Raw genomic sequence first — 24,458 nt, 5'->3', positions numbered from 1 at the left:
TATTTTACGTAGTACATACTAAGACCCAAATTCCTTTGTTTCTTTCAAGTCTTTCAAGTTGCTCTTTTACATTAGAGATTTGAAGGCTGTAGGGCTACCAAGTCATGGCCGCAACGGAGAAGCAGTGAGAGATGAGCTGTAGTGAAAAATGACATCAGTGCTTTTGCTGTGAATATTGAGGATGAATTGCACCACAGTGCCTGCAGCTACAGAGGTTAGTAAGGGCTTGCTCTGGAACTCATTTACTGCTTATTAAGGATATATTTAAAAAAATTATATTTATACCCTGCCCACAAATTGACTTTAAACTGCACTATCTGTCACACACAAGGATCCAACCAAAGACTAAAATTTAAGTTTTCTAATACCTGTGGAGGACGGGCTGGGGGTGTGCTGATTAGAGGAGCTGGGCCCATGGTGGATGCAGCATTGAGGCTTCTTTCTCTTTCATCCTGGTAAATTCTGTCTCTCTCAGCCTCTGGCAACTGCAAGAAATTCTGCATCGCTCGAAGATTTACCAGTAGGGACTGCGAAGCCGTTTTAGGATCTTCTTCCTTTCTTAATATTTCGGAGAGCAAGCCCTACATGAAGGGGATAATAAAAATGTCAGATTTAGCTCAGTACAGAAACTACATCACTTGGTATTTATTCCAATGTGAAATAAAGACTATATATATGTACTGTAGCTGGCATGATACTGATCATTTTATCGAATACCAGAGAAAACAAAAATTATTATGGGTACAAATTTCAAAAAAGAATAGTAGAAATCTGTGAGGGTTTCTTTGGACACATGAATACATACCTTATTTTGTAAGCGAAATGTGTTACTTAGGAAGGCTTGTAATGGAAGGCATTCAACAACAAAGCACTCTTAACTTTAATGTCATATCTAGTATTTTCCATTATCTCCTTATCTTTTAAGTCACACGTTAGAAGAATCAAACGATCAATAGGTTTATGCACACAAATAGATTACAATATGGCAACAAAGTCATAACTTTAAACCACAAGCATGTAGCACACTTTCTAAGCATGCACAGTATATTTCCAAGCCAAGATGAACAACCACTGGAGCTTTCTAAATATAGTCCACTTAGTCAAGACTTAGGGAACTAGTGGCTCTTAAGCTTCTGACCTCATTCCAGAAGGGCATGCTGGAACTTGGAATATGCAATTGCTGAAAAGTCATAGGTTGTAGAGAGCTTATTTAGATGATTATGACCTAAGCTCGTTGTCGTCACCATTTACAACAGTATTTGCACCCTCTATATACACAACAAGGAAATGCCTGCTAATGTTATCCATGAGTGCTTCAACAGCCAGACAAAGATTATTGTACAAAGTGCAGCTTCCCACTGCAAATAATTATGTCTACAGTAAAATAAAAATGAATTGGTTGCTATGGGTACTGCACTCTGTACATTATCATTACCTTACTTGAATAAACCACTGGGTCCTACAATCTCAACCTTCTTTAACAAGACAAAATAAAGAATAAGGCAAGTTTTAAGACTAGCACACAAATTGTCACACATACTATAGTATATAAATAAACTAATGAAATGGCAGTGTTCAATTTAACATGGTATGACTAATGATACAACTAAATGTGTAGCCAAAATGTATGGAGTCAGCTGAATCTAGCACTAGATTGGAGCCTTGGGTGTGAAAGTGAATAACCATTCTCTGTGATAACGAACCAAATGAAAGGATGAGCTCCAGAGTCAGACGAAAAAATTTAATATACATCTGCATGACCATGCTGTAAATATGTGTGAACATATTGTGTAAAAAATGAATGTACATTTTATGATCTGTCCAAGAATTGGATATGCAAATGATCCCCTTGGTAAACCCAGCAACCACAATAATTTGTTTTCAGACCAGGAATTTTAACCAACCTGCAGACATTAGGTGTGAATCAGATATGTTGAATTCACTGATAATTTTAAAGTAAAAGATCATGTAAAACATTTAAATGATCATTCACCTTGAAAGTCTATTATTTATAAGATTGATGTCATTAGACATGTCAAACGTCCATAAATAATGTCCTTACAGTCAAGTCAATTCTGATATATACCCCAACTATCCAGGCTAAAGTAAATACATCTACAAATGTCAGTAGAGTTCATGCTTCAAGAACACACAAAACTGCCTCAATAAAACAACCAAATGAAGACTGGGCTGTTACTCAACCATCTGCAGCAGTAGTCAGGACAAAAAGAGAGCTGATTAAATAAAACGGCAACAAGCTGCTCAGTTCTCAAACTTTCTGCTCTGGGCAGAGGTAGGAAACTTGCAGTGGTGCCAATATATAAGGAGCTCAGGCGTACCTTCACTATAGGAAAAAAGAAAATAGCACTGCGCTTAGTACCTTCACTCTAGCAGTGGATGCCCACTCCTGTAATATTACTCATCTGGACCGATTTCTTATTTCTGAGAATAAAAACACACCATAGAAACTCTTGTGTGTTTAGTTTTCTGTAGGAAATGAACAACTATGACATTATATACACTATATTGCCAAAAGTATTGGGACACCCCTCCAAATCATTGGATTCAGGTGTTCCGTTAAATTTCATTGCTACTAAATATTCCACGGCCAACTGTTAGTAGTAGTGTTATAACAAAGTGGAAGCAACTGGGAACAACAGCAACTCAGCTACAAAGTGGTAGGCCACGTAAAATGACAGAGCGGGGTCAGCGTATGCTGAAGCGTACAGTGCGCAGAAGTCACCATCTTACTGCAGAGTCAATAGCTACAGACCTCCAAACTTCGTGTGACCTTCAGATTGGCACAACAACAGTGTGTAGAGAGCTTCATGGAATGGGGTTCCATGGCCGAGCAGCTGCATTCAAGCCTTACATCACCAAGTGCAATGCAAAGCGTCGGATGCAGTGGTTTAAAGCACACCGGCACTAGACTCTAGAGAAGTGGACACGTGTTCTAGGAGAACGGTACTTGCCTGACTGCATTGTGCCAAGTGTAAAGTTTGGTGGAGGGGGGATTATGGTGCGGGGTTGTTTTTCAGGGGTTGGGCTTGGCCTCTAAGTTCCAGTGAAGGGAACTCTTATGGCATCAGCATACCAAAACATTTTAGACAATTACATGCTCCCATCTTTGTGGGAACAGTTTGGGGATTGCCACTTCCTGTTCCAACATGACTGCTCACCAGTGGACAAAGCAAGGTCCATAAAGACATGGATGAGCGAGTTTGGGGTGGAGGAACTTGACTGGCCTGCACAGAGTCCTGACCTCAACCCGATAGAAAACCTTTGAGATGAAGGTGTTATAGCTGCAAAGGGTGGGCCAACTCAAACTGAATCGGACATGTGACTTTTCTGGCCAATCAGATGAGTTTTTCGGTTTAATGCATCCGAATGGGTCTGAACACGAATTTTCGTTACGGCAACATGGGAGCCATATACAGGATATACATATAATACTAAAGACAAGACCCGAATGGTATTCGGGATCCGAATTTCCGCATTGCATTCGGGAGCTCCCGAATGCCATTTGGGTCTGGGAGCTTCAGCTAGTAAAAACCGATACCAGGTTTGCGAGTACAAGTACTGGTACTTGCCCAAGTACTTACAAGTACGAGTACTGATACATTTTTGTTTATTGTCATGTGACAGTTTTTCTAAAACAATATCGACTAATGATTTCAGGACTGTGGTGGAGCACCAGAGCCAGGTCCCTATACAGTTGGGCAAAAAAGTATTTAGTCAGCCACCAATTGTGCAAGTTCTCCCACTTAAAAAGATGAGAGAGGCTTGTAATTGGCATCATAGGTAGACCTCAACTATGAGAGACAAAATGAGAAAACAAATCCAGACAAATCACATTGACTGATTTGGAACGAATTTATTTGCAAATTATGGTGGAAAATAAGTATTTGGTCGCCTACAAACAAGCAAGAGTTCTGGCTCTCACAGACTTGTACCTTCTTCTTTAAGAGGCTCCTCTGTCCTGCACTCATTACCTGTATCAATGGCACCTGTTTGAACTTGTTATCAGTATAAAAGACACTCATCAGGTGGGAGAACTTGCACATTGGTGGCTGACTAAATAAGTTTTTGCCCAACTGTACATACACTATCAAACATAAGTCAAAGTTATTATCTCTATGGCCATCATGTGAATGATAACTTCTATTATGTCCCTGTACAGTCAGGGTTAAACAGTAAAAATAACTTATTAGCTGATACAGTTAACCCTTCCAGTGTGGGGGTTGTCTCACTGTAAGGGTTATTTTTTCTAATACCTGGATTTTTTCTTTAAAATGTAGAAGGGGTATAAGGTTTTCTTTTCTTCTTCCTTGCCCATGTTGGTCAAACTGGCCATGTGCAAGTAGTCAATGCTGTTGTACCTAACACTTGCTCCTTCTATGACATCCTGCACTTTTCTTTACTGCCCAGATTACCATCAGGCCATTGTTGAACAAGAAATTGAAAAAAAAAAATGAATGCCATTTTATTACGTGTAAAGACAGCAAAATAAAGACATACAATATGAAATTAGAACTATAGACAAAATCTGAAACAAATCAAAGATGTATGTCAACTCAATAAAACTGTATACTTTATTTAATCTAGCGCCTCCTCTTTTTGCAATATACCTAAACCTTGTGATCCTGCCAGAGATTGTGACTTCTTCTGACTGGGTGAAAATGCTAAATGGCTTGCAGTGAATTCACAACAGCATTGTCAAGCCACGCTGTAGCTACAGGTTGAAGTGATTAGACTTTTCACAGCTGATAACCCTCCTCCTCAATGACATTCTGTAAAGGAAGGACACACCCAGCTCTATTCCCATGTGATTGAAAGAACATCAACTTGGAGAAAAGGATGAGAGTGCCTGCACTGCGTCTGAAAAAAGTGATGTCTAGACTCTTCCTCCTAGTTCAATCGCTGTGAGATGGCTTTCAGCCCCTGTAATGCCATCTAAGAAGAGGATATGAGAGCTTCAGATGAAAAGGTGGTTAAAAAAACAACAACTTTGCTTGAATATAGATGAGGACAGATGAAGGCAGTAAGGGGAAAAATGTGCCCATAGATAGACTTTAAATATATCTATGATTAAAAAAAAAATAAGGAAAACAATAGAAGCCAGAGAAAAAAAATAACCTAAACCATTTCAAGGGGATAGATCTATCTAAAAAGTGATACCTTTCTGGCTTCCTATATCTTTTAAGGTGGGGAATTCATCCTACCGCTGTCTCTGTTCTTGTTCAGCTTTATGGTGCTGGCTATTTGCAACCACCTTTGGGAGTTCCCAAACCTCCTTCTGAATTCTCCAAAATGCAAAACAAATTAAAGGAAAGCATTTCTGCATGAACCATGGAGGCTGCCATTGTTGACTTCTCATTTTGCCAGTGCTAGTTGCCTGGATGTTATGCTGACCCTGTTACTTCAATACTTTAAGTGACTAACCTAGAACAAGTATGAACAAATAGACTCGTGACTTGATTCTGGCTTTCATGATCTGCACACTTACTCCAGGTCAGTGACTCAGAAAGCGTAACAGTATAAATCTGTTTTCAGTAGACGTAGCTCATCGATAAAAAGTCCCATATTTGTCTTAAGAAAGGTTTACTTTAAAAAAAAAAGTCAACAAGGAAATTGTAATCTCTTCATAATGTTAAATGTAGGTGTGTAGATCTTGTCACTGGAGTCCCGTAAACATATATAAAACATTCAGGCAGCTTAACTCTCCAGCATGTACCAAAAATGGAAGTCCAAGTTTTGTGTAGGATGACTCTTTAAGAACATTACAAAATAAATATATACAAAAGCCTTCATTTTCAGAATGTGAGATATTTATCTTTATTTGGATGTCAGCTGTATATGGTGGTAACAGTTCTAGATTAAAAGGCCTTAAATTTAGTATGTTTTAAACTGCAGAAAGGAAATCAGCTTTGTAATAAAATAATTTACTTCTCAGACATGGTGCGTTCTCAAAAATATAGCACTAAACCTTGTATATATTATCTCTAGGTATATGAACGCTTCCCCAATAAAAGTGTTCTATTTTCGTCTCACTATCTCTTTAAGATAAAAAGAAAACCCGCTCGGGCAACTCATAGCCTACTTTTTTATCATCACTGCACAGATAACCTCCCAACAATTATTGATGGGGTCATGACAATTAATTGGGCGTGTAATTTATTGCACAGTGTGAAAACAGAAGGCAGCTGAACTGTGCATCTCATTTATGATCTCTGAAAGCAGTCAATTGTGATTCAGAGACTTTCTTTAACAATCTCTTACTTATCTCTCATCTAATAACAACACATTGCTATCACTACTAAAGAAGCCAAAACTATGCATCCCTAATTTAATCCCACACATTACAATACAAAAGCCTCTTGGATGTGTATATCCTGCTGTAAACATCCTGTTTAAATTAACTTTCTGATTAAGAACAGCTACATATAAATAAAATCTCACAAATAATATCAACGTACGCACACATGTGACACAAAAATGTGTGCGCGTAATGTGAGTATACATACACTGCATAATAAAGAACACATCTACACCAACACAAGCTTATCCATAAACAGAACAAAGAACAAGAATATGCTAAACAACACAGCAATAGCAATGAATGAAAACGTATTAATGAATGGTATCTGCACCATAAAAGATGCAAGCAATAAGAGTTTTGATTGGTTTCCATAAATCTCAAATAACTTTGCTACTCTTTATTGAGTTGTTAAAGGGTCAGTCCATCCAAAATTGGTGTTTCAGATTCTTTTTAGATGTTAGAAATTTAAAGCTGTAGTGTACGCATATAATATCTTTTATCTTGTCCCCCGTGCCCACTGTTCAACATGCAATTAAAACTTTTGCAACCAAATCATTTTGGTTTTCAAGAAATACCTGTTTCCTATTTTCTTAAAGATCCTACTGGTGAGTGATTGAGTTCCTGGGTCATTATGTAGGATGCTCACTTCCCCTGTTTTTTTTTTCATTTTCACAATGGAGAATGCAAGAGGAAGAGCTAGAAAATACATAGATGTACAGGATCCTCCAAAACTGCCAGGGGATCCAGAACATAATGTGAAACTATGGCAGGGAAATCTTGCTGTTGAAGTATTCAAGACATATACAGTAGGAAGCCAAGGGTTAAAATACCACTTTTGAGTTTACTGGCACTTTAAAAAGCACTATCATGAATACGCATACGCACTTCCATTGCCTCAAATACTTTAATGCGTTTTACCCATTTTTCATTTTACAACTAAATTACTTACTAAACAATGGACATGACGCAAAGATTCCTACAGTAAAAAAGCTAAAAAGAGTCCGAAACTCGCATGGCTTAAAGTGACATTAAACCCTCAGATTTTTTAACATACACCAGTACTGTAATGTGTGCCTTACTGTAATCCATTGTAGTTTCCCTTCTCTTTGCTGCTCTTCCTTTTAAATCCTCATATCTTCTCATGCTGGGGGATAACTTCCCTTTGCAGCTGAGTGCCTCTTCCTGTAGTGCTGGCTCAGGTTATGAACCTACACACAGACACCATGTATCCATTTCAGAGACAAGGCAGTCTGCTGCAAAACAGACGTTCTGCCCAGCATGAGAAGAGATACAGATTTAAAAGGAAGAGCAGCAAAGAGAAGGGAAACAACCATGGATTACAGTAAGGCACACATTACAGTATTGGTTTATGTTAAAAAATCTGAGGGTTTAATGTCACTTTAAGACCAAGACAAGCAGATACAATAACAACTTTCCCTATGCTATAACTTAAGTGGCCTAAAAATCCATAGAATAGATAAGGTGTGATCGAGTTGGAATCGTTTATATAAACGAACGATAAAGGTCATTCATTTAATATTATAGTTGCAGAATTAATTTGCAGAGGTTGTAAAGTTTGTAACAACAGACAGTGATGAACCAAATATTATAAATATTACAACAGTTGTGGTAAAAGATTACCAATTAAAGAGAAGGGAAAAGGAACAGAGAGTGAATCCCAACATCCCCAAAATATAGCTCGTACGTGGCAATATGTCAAATCTCTGGTTAGTTCTTTCAAGTGATATGTCACTGTCAATAAAGCTATAGCAGAGATCGGAAATATGTTTGTCTGTATAAAATGGGACACCTGTAACAGGTCACTGAGTCTCTATGGATATCTCTACGACTTTAAAAGGTGGCCACATATTGGCTCTTTCATCAGAAAGTAAAATCTGCTTTTGTATACTGAGCAGTACAGTGGCACGTCTATTCTTATACTTTAAATCAGGTTTGGATCCTCCTTGTGAGCAACATGATTGGATGAAACAGTGTTCTGACATCAAGAGGGGCAACTTAAGGTATTATAATTTACAAGTATAGTAGTAGACAAGTACCTTGTGTTAGAGGAATTGCAGTGGTCAGCATGCAGGAACCTATCCGTTGTTGTAAGAAGCACCTCCATCATTCAAAAGTATTGTAACATTTACCCTAGAGAAACTTATTTTTTTTAATTTTCACGGTTTTTAGGCTCATTGTTCTCTTTTAGATAATTATATTTCATATGTAAAACCTTCAATTTTAAAAAGGCTCTACTGTGCTCTGTTCTGGGTCTGTGGATGGCTTTTTGGTTCCTTCAAGTCTACATCAACATACCTGTGTCATTGTAGTTTCTCATTGCTACCGCAGCAAAACTCCATAAAAGCCAATGTTTTGATACACTGCACTGATGAACAGTTGTATACAATGTGGAATAACTAACTCTTTAATATTGAGTAGCTGCACTATAAACCAACAGTTCTGGTTGAATATTTGGCCCAAGGCCATAAAGGAATGCTTTTCATGGCTCTGCCCACTATCCTAAAATGAGAAATAAAGACATGTAGATACCTTCTGTTTTAAGAGTATTGGTTCATTGCAAAACAAATGATTATCCGCGCATACATACAATTAATATTGGTTCATTGTATGGGTTTTTGCTTCCTTTTGGCCCACCTCGCCATACCCTCTTGGTATATTTTTTCCAGTGCTGGTTTGTAAATGCTCTCTCTAGTGGCCATCTGTATATCAGGATTTATAATTACTAACCTGGCTTAAAGTAGAACTCCAGGCAAAGCCACTGAATATACAGTGGAAATACATGTTTGGATGTTCCTATTTTCCAAATGATTTTTACATTTCAGCATCCAGGCTTTTGACAAAGGCTCCTATACCAAAGTCAGGTGTGGGACCACCACTGCAGCTACAACACTACATCAACACCAGGACCCTTAGTTTTCTGATTGCACAATGAAGTATACACTGTTAATTGATGTGGTTGTCTTCTCGCTTACTTTTCTCTGTCCTAGCTTGAGAATGAGAACCTAACTGGCTTATAGTGCTGCCCTCCTCTCCCAAGTTGAATGCTTGGGTCTGGTATCTAGAGATTTCAGGTACTTATATTAGTTGTATTCAAACTGACTTTTCTCTTTTTATTGAATACATAATGTTATTGGGTTTTGTCTACCTTCCTGGAGTTTGGTTTAAACAATGTAGGGATGTTTACAAACAAACAGACTTGACCCATAGACTTATATGAACATCAGTGCATTAAATAAAAGTCCCTGCAAAAAACACTGAAATCATTAAAGTCTATCTGTACCCTAAACGTTTTTTTGGGATAGAATGTAGAAAGGTTAGAAAACCTGCCAGCTTTTACTGCTATCCAGTGATCCATTAGAGAGATTTCCAATTACTTCCTGTTTTGAGGACAACCTATTACCAGACAGCAATTCCAACTATAAACTAGATCAAGGATTGATTCACACTATCTGAAGCAAACCCGGTCCATGGCTTTTCCGAATCCCTTATTGCAGGAGTGGACAAATCATTATGGAATTCAGGAGCCAGTCTGTTCAATCTAGGAGTCAGCAAGATTTTTTTTAGGAGCCAGCTTCACTGACAACAACTAGAGAAAAACTGAAAAGTTAGTTCCCAGTTGTAATTTTAAGGCTCCTGGGATATGTCAAGCCGTGCCTTATGGCACAATAAATGGTAACTGTATAAGACTCCTTTCAATGACTTCTATGTGGAATATGACTATATAGCATACTAAAGATACAATGCCAGAAATCAAGATTTGTTTGGGGTTCACTTCAGTACAGCACTATGTATGTAAGAGCCTTTACTGTAACCATAACAATTTTCAGATTTTAGTTGTTCTAAATTTGCAATTCTAAACCTCTAAAAATAACTACTTTCATTTGTATAACGCCCAATATTACATGAAGGAGGAAGTCCCACTTGCTTCAGCAGACTAAGGTTCAATGAGGTATTCACTACAAATCAGTCCACTAAATTTCCCACACCAAATTAATAGGAGACTGCTTTGGAACTGGCATGAAGAAATAACCTGCCTGGCTTTTATATAAATGAAAAACACATGCACTCCCCCTTAATCCAGGAGCACTTTATTTAACATCAGGATATAACAAGCATCAACAATAACGTGTGTTGGCAAATCCTGGCCTTGGACATAGCCATTCTGTTAAAAAAAACCTAATAGATTATGACTAATAATAAAAAAGTTCAGTTGGATTTAAAGGAGTACTGGTGTTTTACATTTATACTTGAAGGGATTGCTGCCGTGTACTGTCCAGTGAAAGCCAGGAGTTGTTTCCCGAACCAGGTGAGCTGATCAGTAACTTTGGCTTTTACATAGTCTTAACAAACAATCAGCAACTGAAATAGAACGTCAATCAACCTTGCAAAAAACACATTAAGTTTCTTCCAAGAAAGGCGAAATGAACACCTTTATAGAGACCAATAAAATAAGTTCATGGTCCAAGTGGAAGAAAACTCCTCCCAACCATTTGGCACATAGCCAAGTATGAAACGTTTATATTTATTTCTCTTGAAAATTAAAAAAAAAAACACAAAAGAAACAGTAATGATAGTGTAATAGTACCTTCATTTTACCTTTTATTCAATAATGATATAGATGGTTGGTTTATTCCTAAATTATACTACAAAGAATTACATGGAACAGAGTAGCAATTAAGCAGTTACACTTAAGTAGTAGATTTCATTTCACCACATAATTTACACAATCTTAAACTCCACGTAAGACTTCAAGCTTGTCCATTACCAAATGAGGTTTCATTTTGTACATAAACACCTTAAACTATTCAAATAAACCTTACACTTCCATCTATACTAATAAAAACCAGATATTCTTAATACAAACACATTTTCAGTGTTAATTGTAGATATCTACATTATAGGCTCATCTAAAGCTGCTACCTTGATAAAGTAGTTAACACAAATAATACCATACTTTCCTTTCTATCGTTTTTAGAAAGAATATGTTTTAGAGAGTTATATGCTCATTTTCATAAGAAAGAAGAAAAGAGTATATACTTTTTTTTACTTATAATCTACTTTAATTGTCCCTCTTGTTCATTCCCATCTGTATAGTAGCAATGAATCCAGCAAGTGGAATTCTTGAGGGTGCAGGAAAATAATAATGAAATGGTTTCTTTCCTGCATTACACTTAAGAAACTTGACAATGCAGTAGTCTCTTTATTACAACTTCTCATCTAAAGAAACAGCATGGTAGAACACAAACATACATATATTTATCGACCTCAAAAGGATTGTAAGCAATGTCACTGCTGCAAGTGTAAAAATTAAGTTGGTTTCTATGTAAAATTAAAATTTAAAGGCGTTTGTAACATGGGCACCAAGCTCTGCCATGCAGTATAAATTCCTGAAGCCCTCCCTTAGAGCAATCATCAGCATTAACGGCAGAAAAAAATGCACTTTGTCCATTCCTTTGTGCTAAAAATGAACTTGGCCTGCAATATCAGCTTGAGTTACCATGGTAGTTCTTGCTACATTTTTGGTGTAGCTTTTCCTAGGACTGCCCAACCCAGAAGAGCAACAAATCTTTAGGTCAGCCTTTCTGAACCTTTTTACCTTGCAGGAACCTTTAAAATAATATTTAGGTTTTAGGTTACCCTTGCTAAATATTACTATATCCAATTCTCATACTTATGATGATCAGTAAGTTGTAGAAAGTATTAAAGGAGAACTATGAGGTGAGTGCTTTTCACTCACCTCATAGTTCTAGCCGACCTGTGACAATGAGACTGTCACAGGTCGGCTCAGTAGATCGAGAGGTGAGCGAACACATACCGACGTTCGCTCACCTCTCGATCCAGTCACGGCTCTCTGCCGTGACAGGGGAGGGGCTGGATTCCCCCCTTCCCGATCCGCCAGCGCTGACTGGTGGAACGGACGGGGGAGGGGGCGGGTACAGCTGGCTCTGCCTCTAGATAGGCAGAGCCAGCTGTCAGCAACGCAGCTGGGTGGATCCCGGCATAATTGTCGGGATCCGCTTCAGCTGCGGCGTCTCAGTATACCTCGAGCAGCAGATTGCGGTATACTGCGGCGTCTCAGTATATATATACTTAGCATAGGGTGACGGAGGACGCTAGTTTGTGTCCTCCCGTTACAGTAAGGAGAACTATGGGGAAAAGCCTTAACCCCATAGTTCACCTTTAAATAAAAGAATAAGGAATATGGTTTACCTAGTGTATTTGATACCAGAAGTGGATAGTGTAGTATCCTCTTACACTAGTGGTCAGTGGAGAAATACCCCCTTACGTTTTTGTTTAGTGTAGAAGTGACTCTTTACATTGGTGGTCAGTGGAAAAATCACCCCTAATGAGGGTGGCCAGTGTAGGAAAAAGATCAATCAACAATTGCTCAAGGAACCCATAGCAACCTCTGAAGGAACCTAAGAGTTCCATTAAATCCAAGTTGGAAAAGCATGCTTTAGGGCTTTACTACAAGGGAGATGCTCTAGTCATGCTAGTGCATTATTGAGAAACACCTCTATGCTTTCATGGCTGGTCATAGCCACATAGTAAAAATGTATACCAACTGCACAATCTCACCAATGCCTGCAGCCATAACAAGCCACTATTACCTGTGTAGCAAGGGAGAGTAACATTGTTACAATGCCAATACTGAGTTGAGGAGAAACACAGTTAATTAAGTTATTTGGCATGTGGTCGGACAAACAGAGAATCACCTACGTAGCAAAGCCCTTGGCTATACCAAAGCTTTCAAATATTTGAGCTACCTTTGAAATTGTAAAGGAAAACATTTCCGGCCAATAATACTTGCCCTTCTATACTGCTTAGTAAATCACTGACCCAGGCAAGAATTTCAATAGTTAGTGAAATCATCACTTCTGACCTGTGTACTTGTTCTGTATCAGCAAAGCACTAAGTAGAGAAGCCAACAATGGTAGATCTTGTATTTGTAACCTGGCAGGTTCCATTGAAAGTGCCCAAAGCTGGTACTTACATGGGCCAGAGATGACTAAGCACAGTTGCTGAAAAGTAACAAGAGCATAAAAAAAAGGAATATTACATGTGGTTAATTAATCATCAAATTTAATGTGCACAAACATTACACAACTGCAAACGCAAGAAATTCAGCTATTCTCCCTAGGTGTGGACATCCTTCAAAGCTCAGTTTACAGGCATATCATACAATCGTCAAACAAGTGATAAGTTAAAAATAACCCTATGGTGTCAGATAAGGATCAGCAGGGATGTTTTAATGGTTTAAAGGCTACTAGAATGTTCCACAACAAAGTTCTCTAGGTGGATAAGAGAAAAGCTGAGCTAATTGGCAAATGTATATGTTGTGTATATAGTTATGCATGAAAAACTGCATAACATCACTGAAACCTCATAACAACTGTGAAGCATGGTAGAGGAAGTGCAACAGTGTTGAACTGATTTGCTGCCTGGATAACTTGCATTCTTTAAGGAATCATTCTTTCTAACAGGTCTATTTACAAAAGGGTGAAGAGTTTGGAGAAGGCAGAAGTGAACAATCTAGGACAACATAGCTGAACTGGAAAGTGAGCTGACTTGGAGATTTTTTCCAAATCAGCTATATTGGCCTATATTGCTCACTTCTCCTGACTTCTCCAAACTCTTCACCCTTTAGTGAATAGACCTCCAAATGATATGAAAAAAATCTACAGCACAATCTCACGACTTCTGTCTTTGATCCAAACACACAAATACAATTGACAACAAAATCCTCATCTAATTTCTGCAATGATAGCTAACGAAAATGTTTGGTTCTACTAATTACCAAGATAAGAGGTTACAATAATTAAAAAGTATAACAATTCAAATACTTCTTCCATCAGTGTTAAAACTCATTAGTTGAATAAAGACAAGGAAATGTAAAATTATGAAAATGTTAATTTTAGGAGCCATTTCATGAAAAATCCAGATAATTTCCAAGAGTTTGCAATCTCTTTTTTCCCACAACTATAACAGTATGTTAAAATAAAAAGCTTGGGGTGATAACGAATACTCCATGCCATATACACAAAGCCTCCCATGTTGCAAATACTTTCTTTTTTCCATGGTGGCCTGCACTATGTGTTAAGATAAATATGTACTAAACAGAATATGTATGCTGCCACTGATGACCTTTCGCCAATGCTACCTGCCTGGCTATCAAGGGCTTTGAAACCTGCATGCAGCGAATTTAGTCAGAACTTTCGATTTGTAGAATTGTTCTAGCGTAGTGACTCTGCTTTAAAGCCATCTGTAAACCATGAGAGTGAAGAAACTAGAATTTTCAGGTGGACGTCAGCCATGGCAGTCTACATTTTCTCTCAATACAGATTTCTTGAAAGTGTATGACCCTCTGTTAACTTTTTATTGCGGTCTGTGTCTCCTCAGGGGAGGAGGGGGGAGTTTACCTTTCTATTTGTCCCAATTGACCATTGTCACGGGACATAGAGTAAGGGAAAATGTTAAATTTTAGAGTTGTCATGAGAGCAAGAGGCAAAAGACAGTTTTCAAATGGCTAACAGATGTGTATATATATATATAATGGAATTTACCAGACTTTGGGGAAATTTTCTCTCACTTTCTGTTGTATCTCCAGGACAGGAAGTGAAGGTCTTGTGACTTCCCCTCTGTAGTTTAATATTTAGTAATCGGTGGAGTAATTACGTTGCTGCTCACTGTAGTAGGTGGAGCTGGGCATTTCAGAATTCCTGTGTAACCTCCCTAATCATATTGCATGGTTTCAGTGATAGGCCAGGAGACTCCTGGTCTGTCCTGACCACCATGATTCAGAGACATCGGAAAAAACCTGCCTCCCCTAATCTTGCACTGCCCAGTCAAAACTAGGCTTCCAATTGCATGATAGGAATTTAGTTTCTTATATTGAACAATGCAAGGAGCGGATGTGATGTATCCGCCTACATGACACCTTCTATGAGTGCCTGCCCAGAGCTGCTTTTTTATCAATGGGAGCGATGACATCAGAGAGGGTCTGAGGTAAAGTTCTACTAAATGGGGCTTTTTTTGTAAATAGATTAAAAGAGTTTTGATATACATAACTGATGGCGCTTATTGAGCGCGTTTTTTGTAGTATCCCGGAGTTGAGCCTGATGCCTTGATTGCTCTCTGAGTAGATTCTCAATCAACAACTCTTCAACCTTTGTTTTTCCACTAAACAGCTCAGCGCATTCTCTAGGAATTCTTTACTAGAAATACCTCAAGTAAAGACAAACCGTTGACAGCCAACCTCTAACAAGTTTATTCATGCATCATTAGAAGTCATTTTGTCAGGTATCTTTGTTTCTGTGATTCACAGGGGACATTCCCTAGATAATTCTTATTCCTCAAAGCTGCACACATTTAAAAGAGGCTGATCTATCAAAAAACAGATTGCGGGCTTAACACTGTAACATAACAGGTTTAGATCAACTGTGCATGTCCTACCTACAGCAGAACTGTCATACGTGCATCTAAATATAGCTTACTGTTTAAAATAGAAAATACAGTTTATTATCTATAACACGTGATTCATAATAACCAGCTTTTGAAGTTTGTTAACTATATATGTGGTATGAGATCTAGTACCTAACGATTTAGGCCTTGTTCACACCAAATGCAGAGCAGATCTGCATGAGTTTCTGTACACGCAGTGCAGTGGGTTGTGCCGCGTTTTTGATGCGTTCCGGGACGTTGTTGGTAAAAAAAAAAATTGTTTAGTTTAAAATGGGCTTTCAGTAGCGTTCCAGGGCGTTTGCATGCGTTTTTGATGCGTTTGCATGCGTTCCGGAGCAGGTCCAGAGCAGGTAAAATAGGGCCTGCTGCAGTTTTTTTACCTGCTCTGGACCTGCTCTGGAACGGAACGCTGTGATGTGAACTGGAGCTTAAAATACCATTGGAATACATTGCACGCAGTTTTGCTCCGGTCTGTAACTGCTCTACTCTGCTCCTGGAACGTACTTGGTGTGAACAAGGCCTAAAGGTATACTCAAAACATAATTGGAAAATGAATCCATGAGATGCATACAGACAATGCAAGCTACCTACTTAGCACTTCAGTTTTCACAGAGGCATTGCTACAATGCATCGATTCAGCCCACCTTTTGTGTGTAATCTGGTAATCCTGGAAAACACTAGCTGGTGATGCTGGAACACCATCCTTGCTGACTCTCACACACAAAAACCATCATGTAAAAAAAAAAAAAAAAAAGTCAGTAGTAAAAGGTTTCTGACCGCCACCAAAAAGATTCAATCCTGCCTTGGAGATTTGTGATAGGTAATGCAGGAAGCAAAACAATGACACAGCACAGACTTTGCAAAGTACACTGCTACCACCTCCTACATAACTCCTATTTAACCTGTGAGATGATCTGTGTGTGCGATAAATGCAGTAAAATTACAGAGAACGAAGATTCAAGTAAACTGTGTGCAAGTTTACAGTTTAGAACAGATACAGTATTTGCTAAACATGGTTAGCAGCTCATTCAAAGCTTTTACTTGTTGCCTGAAATTGCTCTTTAAAGTGCAACTGAAACCCAAACTTTTTTTTAAATTTGGATAGAGTGGTGACGGGTTAAGAACCCCTGTTAGGGTGAATGTCACTAACAGGGACATAGACAGAAATACAAACCTAAGAAGGAAAGTGGAAGACAGTTCCCCATATTGGGTTACCGCAAGAACAGAAATAGATGGGAAATCCTCCAGTTCTGGTGACCCTGCTGACAACCAGGGATTTCCCTCAATTCTTGTGGCTATTGGACAGGAAGTGAAGGGAAATCTCCTCAATAGGATAGAAATGGCAAAAACTGACAGGGGCTATAACCTTCCCTTACCCTATCCAAAACTTAAAAAAGGCTTCGGTCCTACTTATGAATTGGATGAATATGTTTGGAATGCAGATTCTTGTCTGAATTGACCTGTTTGTTGTGTACTGACAATAAGCACTGACCTGTGAAAAGAGTACCACCCATACTTGCTAGTAGGCACAGATTAATTTCTTACTAGCCGGAGGCCCCTAAAGAGCCAAAGGGCAAGGCTAAAACTTTCCCTAAAGGGTGGTTAACTCTTCCACTGTCATTGCAGCTGCACATAGGTTTGTCATATAGAAAACCTTATTCAACCATTACGGTCTCCCCTGCTTGTGTTGGGACTGTTTATCGCAAGTGCAACAAAGCCCCCCATTCCTTTTATAGCATGTACCTTTAACCATTCTTAGATGACTAAAACACAAGTTTTTTTTTAATTATATACATCATGTCAAATCTGGCAGGTGGCGCCGCTTGCTAAACGTGCAATGCAATGCAGTGCAATGTAGTCAATGTGACCACACCGCAACTACGATACATAGAAAATAAAATAGTTTTTGGAAGACAATACTGCCAAAAACATTATATACCCCTAAAAGAAAAACAAAATACATATATAAAATGTATTAATTTACCCTCATAAGCAATGACATAGTTTTGAATAGGGAACAGTTAGAACCCCTATCAGGTTTTACTGCTATCCAGGCTTCTGTAAGGCCTCATGCACACTGGCCACTGCATTTAAGCACAAGGATGTTATCTGTTAAATATACGGTAAACAACTTTATGTTTCCCAGATCACTTTTTCTGTGTTTAGTTGTTGCTGGGCTTAGGCATGGTTAGCCACATTTAGCTGCGTAAAACTGGACTAAACATACCTGAAAAGCAGAAAATCGTTGTTTGATTAAACACTTCTAGACTGAATAACCCTAGACGCTGCATACACGTCTAGGTGTGCGTTCAGTCATAGAAAAGCATTACGAGTCCAGGTGCCTGTAGAAATTAGCTCAAACCCACCTGAACCTGAATGTTTTATCAACGTAGTGTGCATGGGGCATTAGAGAGATTTCCCCTCACTTCTTCTGCTAGGGACAACTTTTTTACCAGACAGAAATTGAAGGAATCTCTCTAATGGAGCCTCCAATGGCAGTAAAACCTGACAGGATTTATAATCTTTCACAATTCCAAAATAAAATGGAGTATAGATACACTTTAAAGTATATAGTACACCATTTAAGGTAATACTGCCATTACATAGGCCTGTGTAGGAGGTCTACAAAGATTATCTAATTTAACTAGTGCACTGTATTATGAAGACACCTATGTGGCCACTTTCCGGCATCCTTTGACAACTTTCTTGCCTAAACATCAAGAAACGTATGGTTAAAAGAGAAAGGAGGTAAAACCTAGAGCCAGCTGCAGCATTTTATTTTGTGTGTGCTGTCATTTCAATAAAAACTAAAATATCCAATAAGAACACTTTGCTTTTCATGCATAATGTAACATAATGGTTCTCAAAGCTCTCTTTGGGGATCGTCATCTACACAAGGCTCTAGGAATAAACAGTGCACTCGATATATACACTTAATTTTCACATGAATAGGACACTTATCGTAGGCTAAAAAAAAGGGCTGGCATGAAACTTAGAGGAGATCAGAGACCCCCATTGAACAGGAGGAGGAAAAGGCTGTGATCGATATGAAAAACATTATCTATACATAGGAAAAGCAGCACACAGCCGCCACCTCTGGCCTAAACAGCACAGTGGTCTATAATTTTACATACATTATACAATCTCTCACTATACTTTATAGCCACAAACCCAGACTGACTTTTCCACAACGTATTGTACATTAGCTTCAGGACACATGCATATGCTCAAACAACAAATATAGAATAAAAAAAAATTATAGAAGAGCAGAACCCAAACATGTATCTAAAGATGATCTCTTTCTAAGAACAATGGGTGGCATGAGAAGTACCCATGCCCACTGTAATTATATGCTGCCTGGACCTGCTAAAATCTTCTCATAGACTTAGTCAATAGTACAGAAAGGTAGGCACAGGAAAGTCTATGGAAAATAAAATCAGCACTCGGAGTTTACAATTGAAAATTTCTGCATGTGTCTTTTGGTGTACTTGACATTACTCCTGCCTTAAATCTACAAAAACTAGATGCCATAGACAATGCTCAAATCGGTCATATTGTTTTCCTACTTTGGGGACAAGATCTGAATGGTACTGCAGTGTAGTCCAAAACCCCCCAATCAAGCTAATCAAACTTTTATCTGACAGAGTTTCCCAGATTATATCTATTTCCAGTCATCCCAGCCCCACAGACAACCTAATTACTGCCCAACTTGCAGAAACTGCAAGAACTGGACAAGCAGCTAAGTGTTTTTAATATTACACTGGGGGCCATTTTATTGAGCAATAGAATATCTTTTTGAAACATTTCTATAAAATATTAACACCTTAAGCAACAGAACCATGTACACCTTGAGTGATTTCAGTTTTTGTGTACTTTATGCAACAATCGTTACATTTTAATTTTTCATACCTTTGTTAAACTTTTACAGCCTAGATAGGGGCTTTTTTTCTGGAATTATATCTGAATATAGCTCTATGATACTATACATTAACAAAGGAAAGATCTAACAATTTATTTTAAATCTGTCCCATACCAATTTCCCCACACTAAGTAAAACTAGCCCTACACCTAGTTTTTACCCAACCTAACCCTTGCCCTAGCTGTACTGCTTTAGTGTCTTCACATGCCTCCACAGCAGCAAATGCAGCTGACTGGTATATATCCAAAATCACTGATCATCATAAACTTTAAAGTAACAGTGCCTTGTGGGTTCCAATGAGAAGCAATATTGAAACCATTTAAAACAAATAACCAATAACAAGTCAAGCTTAATGAAACAAAGAACATCTACATGAAATGCATTCATATAGAAAATACAATAACACTAACCATAATGAAACAATTCTGTACAATTTACATTGGCCAATGTACCTGAAGGTGTTTACAGTTCAATGCCTTTAACAATACAAAGATACATACTAAAGATGCATTTAAGCATAAGATGGCAGGCATCTGATCTAGGTAATCACAAATGAAAAAGAAAATTATAATATATCTATAGGCACCCTACCACTTCCAATTACACCTTAAGAAGTGATCATCCAGAATGGATTTTACCAGCCAATCCCTCGTACAGCCTCCTCCTCCCTGACCAGCAACAAGAGTATTTGCTCAGAGCATAAACTTGCTTGTTTATTGTCAGGATTAGTGATGAGTGAATATGTGCAGAGCAGATGCAAAGGTTTGCTTTATTTTGCTCATATTTAAAATCCTCCTGACATATAGTGAACAGTTACAGGGACCGGTAGAAGACTGCAGGTAGGTCAGTGGGTCAGGAGCAAAGCCATAAATGTCATATATATTATATAATATTTTTTTTCCTCCTTACTACATCTCCCCGCGTCCCTGTGCCGATCGTGGATGTGGGCGGGCGGTGAGAATGAGGCGCAAAGGAGGTGCGGCGTGAAGATCGTGGATGCGGGCGGGCGGGTCTGGCAGCGGCGAGCATGAGGTGGGGAGGAGGTGCGGCGCGCAGCGCGTGTGGAGCCGTGAACAGGGCCAACTGATCGGAAGCCGATTAATCGATTATTGAAAAAGTTGACAACTTTTTCAATAATCGATTATAATCGATTATGTCGATTAGTTGTTGCAGCCCTACACGTATCCTACCCATTTTTAAAAGTTAGACAAAACTACAATTGTTAATCTCCACCTTTAATATTAAAAGATATCATTGCGCACTACAATTCCATTAAATTCTAAAAGAAAAATCGGAGTCTGATGCAGTTCTAATTTCAGAAGCATTGTTATAAATTTGTCAAAATCTCTAATGTACTAAACCCAGCTTGTAGGCAAAATTCACTTAAACATGTTGACATTTTACAATGACATATAGCAAAGCGTACCAGAAATGCAGAGAAATGTTAAAGATATTTTTCATTCTGCAATCTCTTTCTCTTTCTACATATTATTTATTTAAAATTAAGACCTCATATTTCACAATTAGATATGTTTCACCATTGCCTGCTTACAGTAAATCTTGTGCATGCCACACTACTCTAAAGAGCAGTCACCATTTTTTTCGCTTGCATGGAACTGTACTGTAATTCAAAAGACATAAATAATTGTAGCACATAAAACTGAATTGGATCTATTATCTAATTTTATTAAGACTAAGCATTTTTCAAATAAGCTTTTTTTCTGTTTTATATTCAAGTTCAGTATGTACATTGTTTTATAGTGCTACCCACATGGACGAAGCATGAAATTGCTTTACATGTTTGCTTAATGTTTTCAATTCTTGTGTTTAAGGACTTCTGTATGATATGTTTCTGGTAATTAAACTTCTATCCTATGTTGTCCTTCTTTGGGTGTATTTCACTCATGCCCTTCAGCATTGTTATCTTTTTGTTTCTCCAGTCTTTTCCAAGCCTCTTTCAGTTGTCAATAGACCTCCTCACTTCTTCAAATCTCTATTCTTTCTTCCTTTGAATCACAGTCACTCATCTGGCATCCTTACAATTCATTTAAACTCCACCAAACCTTACAGATTACTCAGTTATCATCTAAACACATTCTTCTAACTATCACAAATGTGTCCTTAGTGCCATCTCCATAACATTTCAAACTTAATATCTAAGGCAGCGGTTCTCAACCTCTCTTGGGCCGGGACCCCTTGGTAACATTTGCCAAATTGTGGTGACCCCTAACGGTAAAATTTAGGGATAACGTGGCTGCTGCAGCGACATCTGGTGGCGTGGTGGGAGAACTGACACTGCTGCGCTAGGAGAGGGCTGAGGAGGACTCTCACCTAGCACAGCAGAAATCACACAGTGACCCACAAGTTGAGAACCACTGCAGTAGAACATGTTTTTCTATTTGTTGAGATTAGCCTTATTATTCAGTGATATTCCCCAGCAAACCAGCATAATTCGTTGTTGCCATATGCGTCAATCTACTCTTTCTGGGAAGATGTAGTAAGGAATTTATATGAATTCCAGCATACCAAGGATGTTTTTGTCCTATTAGTGCTGCAGATCTTATGCTTACTAAATGCACAGCTAGATTGGCGATACCTGGCATCCCTTGTTCCATTACAAATTTGAATCTTCTTTCCGTAGCCACGTACGCCGTCAGCATAAAAAGTTTTTAAAAATTAAAAAAACAAAAAACACCATAGGAATGCATAGCTAGATTCCTATTGGCAATTTAAACTTTGCAATAGCCAATAGCAAACTAGCTATTGCACCCTCCCTCTGTCACTAGAAGAGGACCTGATAAAGAAGCACAGGCCCCCCCTCTGCTGATTGTTTGGTTTTTTTTTTTACTGACTTACGGCGGCCGGCAGCCCTCGATGTCAGAAAAAAAAAAAAGACGATCGCAGGGAAAGGTTTACTCTGCTTGATCGAGCATAGTAAACCTTTCCAGGAGAAAGTGTTTCTCTCCCGGGAGGCCGGGAGCCGCTATCTACTAGCGGGAGACTCACGGGCGACCCCTGACAAATCGTCATTCGACCCCCAACGGGGTCGCAACCCACAGGTTGAGAACTGCTGCTCTAAGGGCTAATTCATTCTACAGTACTACAATATGGTTACAGCATTGTTGAGTGAGGTTACTTCACTATCATAGACAATAGCACAGTTTGCTCCCCCAAATTCTATCATATACCATTTTGGGTGTGGTTATCTCAGAGTACAGTCATAAGCATCCTATAAGGAGAGTATCAGGGTTAAGGTAAGTGAATGTGTATGTGTGTGTGTATATGTATATATGTATATATATATATAAGGGCAGAGCGGTTTTAAAAAACATTAATGAAACCATTCAACAGCAGTGTATGTTTTAATAAAGTCTTCTTTCATAGCTATTTCAGTGACTTTTGGTTTCTGCACAATTCCAAAAAAAAATTCTATTTTTGTTCTTTCCAAATCTAGAATGAATTCATACTTTGTGCTAGAAGAAAACAATCCCTAAATAAAATACTTTTCAGGGCAGCAGAGTTTCACCGCATTGATTGTGGGGCTGCTTCATTTAACTAAATGATTGCTAGAAGACTGTGATGCACTAATTAGAAGCCACATTTGAACTATTAGTGGTATTTAACGTGTATTAGCAGCGTTAATGATTAAAGTAACTGTGTAAAAAGCAAGATAATTCCACTGCATGTTATTTACAAGCGTATTACTGATTAATGTGGTCAATTATTGCACAAAGAGAAAACACTTTGGAAAGTTTCTGAAATGTTTACTAGGCCGCGTTAACCGCCACAATGATCTCAAACAAAAAGAGCCAGTCACAGACCCGTCTCAAAGCCAAAATTTAAATTTTAGAGAAAAATAAAACATAAAAATGGCAAAAGGAAAAAGAAAATCATAATGTAAACAGCAAAACTGAAGCCAGTATACTTCAGGAGTTGACATTTTAATGTCGAGGAGCGGCATGTGTTTGACGAAACAAAAAGCCGCATGTGTTGTATGAGTGGTGCATGTGCAGTATTCTTCTTGCTTCCTGCGTGGTCATTGGTTAGTTATCCATCTGCAAATCTCTAGTAATACCTGAGTTGTCTTATTAAAGCTACACTATAGCCAACAAAAAAATAGCTCTTATGCACTTAGGGGCACAGAATAGCTAATGAGTTTCTTTACTTTCCACCATGTTGCACATCTCGTAAAGCTGGTTGCCCCACTCTGATTACAGCATTATAAACAGATTTTTATATGCTAAAGATGCAACAAAATGTAGTTAACTATGGTAAACGATACTTGCAAAATACTATATAGTGTGCATCCAACCTAAGGCTATGCACATACACAAGATGATGATAAAATAGTGCTTGCCAGACTTTTGGTCAGCTTTAAAGAAAAATAATTTCAACTATCACTTCATACACAGAAATGACAATCTCTATTCAAAATATAAAATGTTCTATACACATGCAACAGCGCCATAGAGCATAAAAATTATGTTTCCAGATATTGGAAATGTGTATACCTATTGTACCTGACCCATTGCTCATATCAAGAAACAAAGCTAAAAAGAAAAGTTTAGTCATCTGAAAATAGCCAAGGCAATTATCCTACTCCAGCCAAAATCTTTACACTAACAACACTGCCTGAAAGACTTTTTACCCCAAAATCATCTTGTTCATGGCCAGAAAACCTCCTATGTACTAACAAACAGACCACGATTTCTATGAATGTGGAATTATTTCCTACCA

At 38.3% G+C, this 24,458-nt stretch overlaps 1 protein-coding gene across 7 annotated transcripts in view; it reads right to left on the bottom strand.

Moving 5' to 3' along the window:
* The window catches only part of SATB1 (SATB homeobox 1), a 96,098-nt gene that overhangs the window by 40,782 nt on the left and 30,858 nt on the right, over positions 1–24,458 (bottom strand). For 6 of the 7 annotated variants that reach the window (XM_018576320.1, XM_018576336.1, XM_018576343.1 and 3 more), the window contains one exon: positions 369–581. The exons of the other annotated variant lie outside the window; for it this stretch is intronic. In XM_018576320.1, coding sequence (XP_018431822.1) covers positions 369–581 — 213 coding nt within the window. The remainder of the gene's footprint in view (positions 1–368; positions 582–24,458) is intronic. 7 annotated transcript variants of the gene reach the window in all.

This window comes from Nanorana parkeri, unplaced genomic scaffold (genome assembly GCF_000935625.1).
Source record: "Nanorana parkeri isolate BGI_ZX_2015 unplaced genomic scaffold, ASM93562v1 scaffold4, whole genome shotgun sequence".
Classification (NCBI taxonomy): Eukaryota; Metazoa; Chordata; class Amphibia; order Anura; family Dicroglossidae; genus Nanorana; species Nanorana parkeri.
The sequence above is the reverse complement of the archived record's forward strand: the minus strand, read 5'-3'. Positions and strand labels throughout refer to the sequence as shown.